The 13755-nt window shown below is 38.5% G+C and overlaps 1 protein-coding gene across 1 annotated transcript; it reads right to left on the minus strand.

Moving 5' to 3' along the window:
* Positions 1 to 683: 683 nt before the first annotated feature.
* LOC141907392 (cytoplasmic dynein 2 intermediate chain 1-like) lies at positions 684 to 12255 on the minus strand. The gene is given in 30 exon segments (XM_074797013.1): positions 684 to 1099; positions 1559 to 1631; positions 1722 to 1899; positions 2212 to 2257; positions 2659 to 2717; positions 2803 to 2951; positions 3457 to 3575; positions 3677 to 3741; positions 3855 to 3895; positions 4050 to 4122; positions 4321 to 4429; positions 4835 to 4910; positions 5008 to 5084; positions 5131 to 5240; positions 5326 to 5452; positions 5826 to 5917; positions 5987 to 6098; positions 6314 to 6568; positions 6917 to 7012; positions 7625 to 7747; positions 8616 to 8648; positions 8738 to 8944; positions 9032 to 9097; positions 9596 to 9979; positions 10546 to 10578; positions 10679 to 10804; positions 11009 to 11067; positions 11173 to 11281; positions 11389 to 11439; positions 12093 to 12255. Coding segments are annotated over 30 exon segments (3171 nt in total). The 5' UTR covers positions 12105 to 12255; the 3' UTR covers positions 684 to 988.
* Between the last annotated feature and the right edge of the window lie 1500 nt (positions 12256 to 13755).

Genomic DNA, 13755 nt, shown 5'->3' on the forward strand with positions numbered 1-13755 from the left:
CTAGCTTATGTCGGGCTGCGATTCAACAGATGTTACCGACGCATGGGATAATCAGGACCGTATTTAGCACTGTGGGGCAGGGAAAATATCATATCATAGATTTGCCCTTTTTCGGCATTCGTGGTCGGTGAATTGAATAGGCCACACTTGATGACCAATGTCAAGCTTGCGAACAGCACGCGGGCACTGGGACTGATTTAGGAGATCTAGACCCCAGCCTTCCCTTTTCGTCAAGGCAGAGATCGTTAAGACCTATAAATTTGACACTTAACCTCTCGGAAATTGCATCTTTTATGCAGAATGAATTTCATTACGTGGATGGATTTCTTCAGAAGTATATCTAAACCTAGATGGAGGGACCCCCACTCGTGAGCTTCGACATGGCTGCTTTATCCGAGAAATGCCTTTTCTAGATCTGCGTCCCTGTCGCTGGACATCGGGACGTCAATTGGCGACAGTTTACGGGTCTGTAAATCCTTGATCATCAGGCTACGTTGGCTTTCGTTTTTAAGACCAAGGAGTTGCTGGTGCGCATTATTTCCCCAGCATCGCACTCCTTAAATCGTTGCAATGTACCAGTAATCATAAAACGTTTTAGAGGTGAAAACCGTTGCTGAACCCAAAAGAGCTAAAGGTGCAAGGCAAACCTAAAAGACAAAATCTCAAATGAATTTCTTCTCCGATGTATACATAGTACTTTATTTTTGACAAACTTCATCAACTAAAATATATTCATAAGTATATTATTTTACAACCAACAAGTAATAATGAATGATCTACTACGACGTGACATGGACTGCGTCATTTCAAGACATCTAAATGTACCCCCACGTAAGCAGCAACAGCTGGAGTAGCACGTGTTTGGACGGAAGTCACTTATACGTAGTTGTCATTTATACAATCTAATTGTATTAAAGCTTCACCAGCTGAATCTGTCAAATTATCAAGTCCAAACGGATAAACATCCAAAGATACTATGAAAGTCTGTTCACAGCGAGTCTACGTAATTCGTGAATTGATACACCTCATCCAGAGCGGCTACGGCATATTGTTGCGACACATTATGCACTTCTAGCTTATTATCCGCCGTGCAAATCACCTGAAAAATCGAGAAAATTATTTTTCATAAATCATGATAAGTGACAAATAATTTGACAGCAGAATTTAGTTAAGCATCGACTAGGAGACTGTCTGGTTAAATTCACAAGTCTGGTCAACTAACTTGTCGCGCTCGACTCATTTGATCATTTATAATTGAACAGTTTTTTTGTTTCTGTTGTCCGCGGGGCTCAGAGGTCTATATCCCAATACATTACAGCCTTAAGGTTCCTCTGTGTTCCCCTCGAAGATTCTGTTAAAAACGTTTCACATAAGATTTATTTTGTATCTATATTGGATTGAGATGAAGTAATATCATATCACTAGCAGAATTTATCGAAGGGGTGCTAAAGAATTTGACTTCGTCCTCCCTACAATTTTCCCACTTTGGATGAAACCTGAATATGACCACGCCAGATTATTCAACAGTATCGGAAAATAAAGACTAGCGTCGAATTACCATCTGTGGTTGTCTTCCAGGTAGACCAAGGCCAGTAGCGCAGTGATCGTTGGACAAACAGAAACTCAAGATTCTAAAATGAAAACAGTTCACAGAGAGTTTGAATACATGTGAAATTCGTCAGCGAAATGTCTGAAAATAAGGCTACAGCCCACTAACTCACCCCTGCTCATTGACTTTTTCTATTTTGATCGGCGATGAATCGTCCATTAACAGATTCCAAACATGAACACGACCGTCATCGTCGACAACAAAGAAAACACTTGGACGGCTACGAGACCAACAAATGCAAGACACAGCATTTCCATTCGTCGAGGACGGCCAGCACATAATAGGCAATTCTATAATAATACGGATCAGTGAAGATTTTATTCAAAAAAGTTATCTCTATAAACAGTTTCTGTATTCACAACAGTGTGGCCACTTTTATTTGACTTGCTTTTTCCCTGACTATTCCCTGGTATGTAAGTTGTTTTCCCTGAATTTATCTGCTAAAAATCCGATCAATTAACACAGTCAAGTACGTAACACATAGATTGGTACCGGTAACTGTTTGATTTAATGCACAATCTAGCAATCTCAACCAATCCAAACCCGACTTTTCCCCGATTTCCAGGTAAGTGGCCACCCAGCACAATTCATTTCATCTTTACCCGAGTTGATATTATGCAAGCGAATAGAGCCATCGTCACAACCAGCCTAAAATGCGGAGAAATAACGTCATAAAGATATGTATACTTTTCATATAACAAGACCGAGTTCCTAGAAGTAACTATCTAACTGTTAGTAGGATAACCACACTCAAACGTGGTGAACGGATAATAAGATAAAAACCCACCATGTACAAATTAAAAGAATTTAAAATCGTCGTATTTTATAGTTTAGATTGTTTGAATAAATAAATTCTCGATTTTAAATTCTTTTAATTTGTACATAGTGGGTTTTTATCTTATTATCTAACTGTTATTATCAACCAAGAACTGGGTCCAGGATGTCTCATTGTTTTAGATGGTGAAAGTCATCTGTTTAAGCCATCATTTAATGGATACTGCCCCAATGGATCCCGCAAATCAGCCAAAAGATGAACATAATTTACTTACGAGAAATATATGTTCCGCGAATGGTGAAAAATCCAGCGAGCAAATACTAACTGGGCTTTCTGAAAGAGCAAAAAATTTGAAAATCTAACCCACCGTAATTATGAGTTCGGATGAAACCTTAAAACATTTATTAAAATGGCTGACCTTCTTCAGTGTGATAAGATTTAGGCGGGGCTCGCCCGGTGTGTCGTACCCCGTGTATCACATGACCGACGTCCGTTCCGACGTAGAAATGATTGACATCCGACGGCAAAAGCTGAAGGTTGAACATTCGTATAGCGGCCTCGTTATCCCTGAAATTCACGATGAATCGCTAATAACACTCAATGTTTTATAACGAGCCAGCTGAACACCTGTCAGGCATAAGGCTCGCGTAAGAATGAAAGAAGCGATCATTGGCAATAAGAAATGGTACGTATCATAAGCTGTCGATAACATTGGAAAAAGAAATTAGGCAAAGAATCTAATAAGAATCAGACTGTCGCTTTCACCTAGTCCTGGAAGTGGTTGTATCCGCAGTGATCTCCGTCGCTCTACAATCTCATATGATACTGAGGTTCTTAGTGAACTCACACTAAATAGATTAGGCATATACAGTCAACCCCCGATATATCGCCCACAATGGTGCAGAACGATTATGGTGGTATAGAGAGTATGGCGGTATATCGGGGGTGTTTTACTATGTATTTGTAGAGATGTACATTGAGAAAACCTGGTGGTAGGCGAAGGTGGTGGTATATGGGAGGGCGGTATATCGGGGGGTTGACTGTAGTTGGTTTTGTTCTGGACAAATCCTACCTGAGAGGGTTATTTAGTTTGATTGTGGAACTTTTTAGTAGCTTGATTCGACCACCCGGCGACAAGCCAAAATCGGATTCGGAACCCGCTTCATCAGGATTTGAGATTTCGGCAACGACCTAAAATAGAAATATAACTTGAATCGAATGACTGAGGAGGCAGATTTATTTATACCTGCACGAATATTTCAAAAGAAGCAAGATATCCCGCTATTACTTACCCATATATGGAGAAAGCCTGCTTCCTCTAATGAGACAAGTTGAAACGACAAACCAGAGCTCACATCTAAAAAAGAACCGATTCCAAAATGATCGATTTCAGAAATATGCCAGTATTGATAAAACTACGGTAATAATTCAGCTAAATCTTTAAATAGAACTTTGAGAATACAAACTCACCACTAGTCGCCTTTCTTGGGTCAAATAATGAAGTTTTCACGCTGCAATGGATAATCAGGACTAAGATTAATCAAGTATGCCCTGCACAGATTGAGCTAATTTCATGAAGAACACTGTAGTACGTATGAACCATCTTACAGCTATCAGTGGTCATTTTGTTGCATATGCAGATCATGCGAAACTGGGTGCTCTTACCTTTCAGCAGTTGAAACCATAGGCATCACAGCCGTCACCGGACTGTGGTGATTTTCATCGTTTAACACACCAGCTGCAATACAAAAAAACAATTCATCAAAAATTCCAAAAATGAACTGGTCTTTGTTCACCTGATTACCTATAATCGAAGTCTTGATTTTTCATCGTGAATGTTTGAAACACGACAATAATGAGCAGTCCATGCGCAATCATATACACATGACTTTTTCATTAAAGGAGTGTCTGTGAAGAGTGTAATTATTTCGTTTACCTGTACTGTACGTCGGGTATCGTAAAACCCATTCTTCATCGTTTGAGTTCATGCGGCGGTGATTCGACGCCGACTCCCTGAGATCCCACACCACAACGCAACCATCTCTCTGAAAAACAATTCAATGTACAACATCGCTATATTAAAATCGGACCGACAAGTCAAAGGTGAGAAGTATGAATTCAGAGATTCTAATTTTCAGGGCTGTCAAAATACTTCACAGCCAAGGCTAAATCTATATGGGGGTCAATACCAGCCCTCTACTAAGAATATTAACCATACTATAAAATCAGAATCTACCTTACTCAGTACTGCATAAGTTGGGGCTTTTAACTAAAATTCATTTGGAAAAACCTTCTATTTCCCTAGTTCTCAACTGGTTATTCGGTCATATGATTATTATTCGGGAACTGTATGTATGTATGTATGACCACGCAGTAGTTATATCTTACTTATTACTGAAATACCTGCTGCTAAAATATATAGTCACATCATCTCCAATCAGTATACTCACCATTCCAGCAAATACTAAATTTGCTTTATTAGGACTAAAACAGCAGCACACGGGTTCAGCATTACACAGTAAAACCCTGAAAATGGATTGAAACAAGAGTTTGTATTAAAACATTCGTTTTAGCCTGATTTCACGTCAGTCTAAACCTGTAACCGATGCGAAAATTTACTAACTTCTGAGGCCTGGACGGTTCGTTAATATTCCACACACAAATTACTCCACTATGGCACACGATATCAGCATTTGATGCCTGAAATATGACCATCTCGATAAATGTGGCGCGTTGCAAGACAAACTTTTCACCCAAAAAAATGACCTCACAAGTTTACCTGATCAGATCTTGAATGGACAGTTAATATTAGATAAGTCTGTACAGGGGAAAATACGCTATAAATCACAGGACGGCCTGGAAAATAATATCAACGTAGAAAATTATGGTAAAAGTAGCAGATGTTTGACAGTGAAAAATGCGCGATATAAGGGATACTTACTTTTTAGGAAGTCGGGTATAACGAGGTTTAGGAAGCTTTCGCTGAAACTGACGCTGGACTGATTGCTTCCTTTGATATCAGCGAGTTTTTTTTCCGCGAGTTGTTCTTCCAGCAATATAGCCATTGTCTGAAAAATGTTCACATGCCGCTTGTAAATAAGCCTTCGCAGTTGGTAATACACAGAATTCAGTTAAAGAAAAGCAATAAAATGTGTGTTAATCTGTTCTGTACATATTACAGGTCCCCAAGTTTGATACTCGGTGTTCAGGTACAGCCTTCCTGCCTGAATAGACTGCATTCAACAACGAAATAATCCGAAATAATAATATACGTATTGCTATATATGAAGTAGAACTTCCTTCCCTCGGAATCTTAGGGAGAAGAACTTTTTATCCGAGTTAAGCTAAGTGATATTCTGGGAGCTGAACGAAGTAAATTCATTGAAAACGTAGTACTTCTCTACATGGGAGCCAGCACTGCAAACTACATAGGATATGTACCTGTCCAGCCATATTGATGAAATCTCCTAGTCTGCTTGTATCTATTTCATTTCGGCCTTTACTCTGACCAGAATTCTCATCACAGCCTTCGCCTGAAATCAATGTTTTGTTCTCATAAAGTCAAGATTACACTAAATCGGACAAACGCAACCGATATATACCTCCACAAGCAATGAATTCTTCTGATGGATGTTGAGACCATTTCTCTTTCGTTTCGATGACTTCAGTTTGAATATCGCGTTCGATGTTGTCCTCATTTGTTTGGACGTACACCTAAAATCCCGTACAAAAATTTCAAATTTCAAAAATACTTATCAAACATCTCACAAGTAAAAAAAAACAACCAATTCCAAAATGACTCAATCTAATCCATAACTTTTAACCTCAAGTGGGTGGTTTGAGTTTCAGAAGAACGGTTTATTTGCCTGCATTATGAAAAAGCAAGGCTCTATATTCGGTAGGTCATCTATCATGAACTTTAAACTGACCTGTTGAGTATTTGAGCGGCCAAAGTTCATAATATACATTTCATATTCCTTCACCGGTGGCAATTCGAATATTTCATAACTAGCGATGTCGAGATCGATAAGCTTCGAAAGTTCTTTGTACCGTCGTTGAGTTTTACTCGCTGCTTGTTGACTCATTTCGCGTTGTTTCGCCGAGACAAAATTGATGAACGTTCGACCGCTGGCACCGGCTGATGATTTATCGCGAGATTTTTGCCGCGAATCTCTGCTTTCCCTCTGAAATTCGGAGAAAAAAAGTTCATCTTCGACACTGTAAATTTCACCGTATGATACATACAAAATGTTGTGTATCCCAATTTGTCTATGCGAAACGACGTTCAACTATACAAGGTTAAGCTAGAAGGGCCACCAATCCTTTAGAGCGATGGACCTGTGCTAAAGTGTCGTTAGAAAATGGGTCATTATCGAGCAACAAAATGAGGCGAATTTATCGAAATGCACCTAATTCGAGGTACACTACTCAATTTCGAGTATCCGCTGTGGAAAAATGAGTTATACACTGGTAGTCGACAGGTTACTCAGAATTGAGTTTGCTTCGATAAATTCGCCTGTGATGCGACTTACGGTACAACTGACAGACGGATCACTTTTAGATGGAACTAACAAACGTTCGTTCTCTTCTTGCATGGCATACAGCATTTCAGCCATTTCTTTATGTTCCTACAATTATTAGCATTAAGCGAGTGCTGTTATATCTGTGTAGCGCAACTGAGCAAATCAAATCTCCCAAATATTGTTCTTTAAATCAACACGCAATATTACTGATTAGTAGATGTGTCGGCCTCGGTATTTTACATCGAGGCAGGTTTCGATTGTAAAATGTATTTGGGTGTATCCGAATTACAAGTGGTCTAGCAGCCTAATTTGGGTGCTCAATCGAAACCTACCTTAAAAAGAATACCGGTAACTCTGACTCTATAGAAAAACAGCTTTTACATTTTTCAAAAAATAAATCAAGAGACGTTACGAGACTTTGGTCTTTACTCTGAATTGATAGACATGTCAGTGTGAAAGAGCATTTTAGTGGTGTTGAATAATTGATTGAATTTTAGATTCCCTTTTTGGTCGTAGATCATGCACGTATCAAATGCGAAACGAACGCTAAATACACGTGTATCATTCAACGCAAGATCAAAAGTTTTACTGGATTAATAATAATCTCATTCAGGTGTTAAAAAGGATTAAATAACGACACTAAAGACTGAAATTATGAAAATGTGCTGTGAACCCTAAGAGAAGTAGTGTTAGTTATATACGAATTAAGATAATTACAGGATTCGCCTCATCCCAATCGTACGATTTACGTATTGTTTTAATGACATCGCCCGAACGTTCGCTTTCTTCGGTATCGCCGGTTTCATCGTCATCGTTCTTTCCTTCATCATCCCCATCATCCTATGCATTAACATTGACAGCGTGTACGTATACATATTTAAGTCACAACATGTGTAAGTTATACATGGGTATCATGTCCCTACTTGGAATTGTGAATATACCATGGTCTAGGAACATATTGGTATCAAACAGTGGAACCTTGTTACAATGAACTCATATACACTGTACAACGATTCATTGGATATAAAAAACATAGAATTTTGTCCAAAATAAGACAATTTGATTAATTTCATACTGGATGTAACAAACTATCGGTTATAACGAACATATTTTCTGGTCTCATGAAGTTCGCTGTAACGAGGTTCCACTGTGATTAACTTCAACAGCCCACATAACCTTATCAACTTACAGGTATCGTTCTGCAGCCTGGAACCACCAACACATTACATCTGGATATGGACTCGAGACTTAAACTTGTTTTGGAGTCCATGATCTGGATGATTACCTATGAAATTGTCTTGATTGAATGACTAAAATCTGGCATATAGGCTATGACGTAGCCAACAGTTTGTCAATTATTAATTTCAAATGATTTGGGTCAAGTCCAGAAAATATTAAATATCGGCGATCAAAAGCATCGAATAAACGAGGCTGCAGAACCTGCCAATTCCAAGGACAGACATGAAAATAAAATACACAGCCATGCACCATACAATGTATGCCAATATGACAAAACATTGCCATATAACAGTTAACAAGTCTGTATATTCACACAAAAATATCAAAAGTTCTCATCGCATGCATACAGAAATAAGAGATAAATCCATGCAATGGATATGATAGACGATAGACATTACGTAAACAAGCAGATGAAAAATCTCAATTGAAACCGCATGAACAAATACTGAAGACCTTACTAAGTACTTACATCCGCTTCACTCTCGAAATCATCCTCATAATCCTGAAAAATTTTTCAAATATCAATTACTATCAACAAATACATGTAAGGTAGTTCCCATGCGCAATTTTCTTGTCAATTCCACCACCTACCTCAAAATCATCTTCATAATCATTGTAGCCATTCTCTTCTGTCTCTTGGACAGCCTCGATTTTCTTGACTTCCTTTGTTTCTTCGATCTTACTCTTCGACGACGATGAACTTTTTTCTTTTTCTCGGTCCTTCCTGCGTTCTCGGTTGTCATGACGTTCCCCGCGGTCTTTTCGGTCTTTCCCATCTCGATCTCGCTTGGAATCCCGCTAAAATAAAGACTTAAGTGATACAAAGGGCATTCTAGAATAGGAATAATAAACAAATATGGAATTTGTCTTTTTTGTCACGCATACCTCTTTCTTTTCCCGATCTTTTTCTTTATCACGACTGCTTCTTTTGTTGTGTTTCCTTTGTTCTTCCTGTCACAAAAAAGTCAATTAAAATTGAAATCAGTTGCAATAATTGATGAGAATTCTTCCCTTAATTACTGATTAGTTTCATTAAAAATTTCATTAATTTCAAGTACAAGAAGTGCCTTGATTCACAAAGCTAATCAGGAAGGATTTCAAACGTTCTGACCACCAGAAAATCATCTATTCAAGTAAATATTCATTGTAGCTTTGTAAAACTAGGTCCAATGTGGCTAGCTATCAATTACAAATGAACAGATTACAAATATACGCAGAAGTGAAACCAAAGAGGAATTTTGTGGACACCAGAAGATTGTTACTTACACGAGGGTAGATTAGGAATGATATCAAAAAGGAAAGGTTACACAGAAATAATAAGTGCATATGAAAACATTACCAGAAACCAGTCAATAAAAACAAGAAACACAAAAAGGAAGTCTTTTAGCAAAATGGAGAGAGGAGACGCCAAGGAACCGGTTAGCTAGAGAGGATGATTTCCACAGTTACCTCCAGCTCATCATCATAATCCCCATTACGTGTAATATTCCTATCATCATTCGTTCCATCTTCTGTCCTCCTTTTTCGATCACCTTCCTCATCGCCTCTGTGTTTTCGTCCGCTTTCGTTCCCGTCTTCAACGTCGCGATGTTTTCGACTCCGCTCGCGATCGTCCTCCGCATTCTCCTCATTCCTCCTTCTACGCCTCCGCCTATCCTCATCGACGTTATCAACATTATTTTCATCACTCACCTCGTCTTTCGATTTCACACGTCTTTTGTCGCCATCGCGCGTTTTGACAAAGTCATCGTCTTTGCTTCGGCGGTCGTCTTTATCCCGGCGGTGCTTTCGCTCGTTACGGTCCCGATCTTTGTCTCGATGGCGTTGATCCCGCTGAAAATAACGTACAAGATTCTCAATTCTTTCAATGCAGAACAAAATGGGTGAAGAGAATTCAAATCTTTTTTTTGATATCATCAATTAAATCTACTGATAACAAAATGATACAGTAGACTCAACTCAACTCAATGGTAACGGGTCAACTGATATTCGTTGAAACACAGTAATCCACGCCCTACTTGGACATGGTCGGACTTAAACCTACAGCCTTAAGCCCAAAAAACCTTTTTCTTTTTTTCGATGTTTTTTCTGATCCTTTACTCGGACTTTCGCTTAACACTGACCAATTTGGCCAGTCCCAGTTTTTCCGAACTTAGGCGAGGTTCAACTGTATTTCTATTATTCCAACTTACTTCGTAAACCATAAAAGTCGGTAGGTTTTGTACGGAAATCTTCTATTAAAAAAACATTCTATTTCCACAATTCTCAAATTGGTGAAACATTTCAGTCCCACACTTTCTAAGTAAGGAGGAGTTGACAGTGTATACCCTCAAACTCGTTGATGTTGCTTAGGACGAACAAATATTCCCAATCCATTAATGAATAATTAAGGCATTTACCTCGGAATCTTTATCACGATGTCGCCGTCGTCTCTACATAAAAATATATATATATATGTATGTATATTTCCATAAAAATTAGATAAGCCTAATTTAGAATAGATTGCTTGACAACCCTAATTGAAATGGTTACCTCATCATCATCATCTCTGGAACGATGATGTTTTCTGTCCTCTTCGCCGTCCCGAGACCGATGATGACGCTCTTCTTCATCTTTCCTTCTTCTCCTTTCCTCTTTGTGACGCTTTTCCCTTTCCTCCTAGGAAAACAAAATTCGTCACTTAGGAAGTTTTAGATTCAACTAAAATCTTATTGACAGAGATTTTCAGGAAATTGCGTAACCCATTGAAATATTTGATGCATAGAATACGGTAATTTCAACTTTAACACTTGAGTGAATTCACAAATTCTATATGATTTGTAATTGTTCTCTGCATACAGACTCATGATACCGTAACGTTACCTCAGTTTCATTTTTCGGTTTACGGCTGGCTTCTTTATCTCTGTGACGTTCCTTATCGCCTGAAGTCATAGAAATAACAAAACATGTCAAACTTTTTCAATAATTTACAGAAATATCTGAAGAATGATAAACATAGATATTTTGCATTAAACAACGAGACGTACCAGAATCAGACTTTCGGGTTTTCTTCTCTTCGTTTCTAATCAGATCTTTTTTCGCCGATTCTCGACTTCCTTTGTCTTTGTCTTTTGAGCGTCTTTTATCTCCAGCCTCCTAGGAATATAATCAAACATGCTAGATAGGCCTACTAGGAGACAAGTGCTCGGGCTAGAATACTTCAAACGACAAATACATTGATACCATAATCAAGGCCTACCAACCTTCAATGATTTTTTCAGTTCCGCTTCATTCCATGTATCTTCTTTGCTTTTCTACAAATACATACACTTGTGAAATATCAATTGAGATTACAGTTTGTTGATTTTGAGCACAGTTAATTTGGGTATAAGGGTTGGTTTGGATTCAGGGAGCTTTTGAATGATATGGGTTAAAGAGAATGGGATAAGGGTGGGGAATTGGTTTGGTATATCATTAGGCAGGTGATATTTTACCAATGCGGCATTATTCCTGCTATTGCTCATTTACCAATGGCCAGTTCTGATTGGCTAATTCATAGAACGCATGCGCACAGAGGTACGTGAATGCAAGGAAGGAGTGGACATTCTGAACAGAGTTAAAGAAAATAGAGCGGATAGAGCAGTATTTGAACCCAGGCCAGCATATTGCTAGCATCTTTTCATTGAACAATTGAGGCTCATGGAATCCCGCTGAATGTTAACCATATCCTTTGGAGCGAGCAGGATTTTATTATAAGGCCAACAAGATAGGCTCGACTGACGACAAGAAACAAGGTCAAGGCCTATGTGATGGCGATAAGGTCGAATACACTATTAATCCTGCGATAAATCACACGACTAAAACCTATCATCAGGTTGCATCATTCCGGGCACTACATGCATCGAATGTGTATGAATAAAATATATTTGGATTTGTATTGGATTTCCTATTTTGACGATAAACGTACTTTTTGCGGCATATTGGAACTGATTCACGAGTGATTTCTATTAAATTCTTCTAGTTCAACATCTAATTGAACCTAAAATGAATGTTAACTCGTCTGTAAAGACGTTTACGGTCCAAATTTGTGACTAAATAACTGTCAGAAATGCATAACGAAGGAATTTAGCGTTATGTTGCCAAGGGAAAATGTAACATGTCACTCGATCGAAAATTGGGCCAATTCAAAACAAATATAATTTGTTTATAATAAAAAACAAATTTGCCAAATTTCAACATTTTTTCTGTTCTAGATATTAATGAAAGGCTTGAAACGAGCCCTGGGCTGCTCAGGACGCCATCGGTACGCGCGCTTCATAGTCAGTCAGGCCGGTCAGCAATTGGTGCCCGAGTCGTCATGGGTATAGACTGGTTGCCGGTCTCTACCTTCACAAAAATAATGTTTAGAAATAGATAAGTAAAATACAAAACGGTCAAAGTCTCTGAAACTTTCAGAGAAGATAGACCTAAACAAGAGCTACAGCCCAGTATATAGTTGTTGTCCGGTACAAGGGCTCCTGGGGGTCTAATCTACGCCCAAAACCCAAAAATATCAATAATAATGTTTAGAAATTAATAAGTAAAATACAAAACGGTCAAAGTCTCTGAAACTTTCAGAGAAGATAGAACTATTCAAGAGCTACAGTCCAGTATATAGTTGTTACCCGGTGCAAGGGCTCCTTGGGGGTCTAATTGACGCCCAAAGACCCCAAAATATCAATAACAATGTTTAGAAATCAATAAGTAAAATACAAAACGGTCAAAGTCTCTGAAACTTTAAGAGAAAATAGACCTAAACACGAGCTACAGCCCAATGTATAGTTGTTGCCCGGTGCAAGGGCTCCTTGGGGTCTAATCTACGCCCAAAACCTCAAAATATCAAAAATAATGTTTAGAAATTAATAAGTAAAATACAAAACGGCCAAAGTCTCTGAAACTTTCAGAGAAGATAGAACTATTCAAGAGCTACAGTCCAGTATATAGTTGTTGCCCAATGGAAGGGCTCCTCGGGGGTCTAATTGACGCCCAAAGACCCTAAAATATCAATAATAATCTCTAGAAATAAATAAGTAAAATACAAAGCTGTCAAAGTCTCTGAAACTTTCAGAGAAGGTAGAACTAGTCGAGAGCTACAGCCCAGTTATAGTTGTTGCCCGGTGCAAGGGCTCCTTGGGGGTCTAAATGACGCCCAAAGACCCCAAAATATCAATAACAATGTTTAGAAATCAATAAGTAAAATACAAAACGGTCAAAGTCTCTGAAACTTTCAGAGAAAATAGACCTAAACACGAGCTACAGCCCAGTGTATAGTTGTTGCCCGGTGCAAGGGCTCCTTGGGGTCTAATCTACGCCCAAAACCTCAAAATATCAAAAATAATGTTTAGAAATTAATAAGTAAAATACAAAACGGCCAAAGTCTCTGAAACTTTCAGAGAAGATAGAACTATTCGAGAGCTACAGTCCAGTATATAGTTGTTGCCCAATGGAAGGGCTCCTCGGGGGTCTAATTGACGCCCAAAGACCCTAAAATATCAATAATAATCTCTAGAAATAAATAAGTAAAATACAAAACTGTCAAAGTCTCTGAAACTTTCAGAGAAGGTAGAACTAGTCGAGAGCTACAGCCCAGT

This window comes from Tubulanus polymorphus, chromosome 6 (assembly GCF_964204645.1).
Source record: "Tubulanus polymorphus chromosome 6, tnTubPoly1.2, whole genome shotgun sequence".
Lineage (NCBI taxonomy): Eukaryota > Metazoa > Nemertea > Palaeonemertea > Tubulaniformes > Tubulanidae > Tubulanus > Tubulanus polymorphus.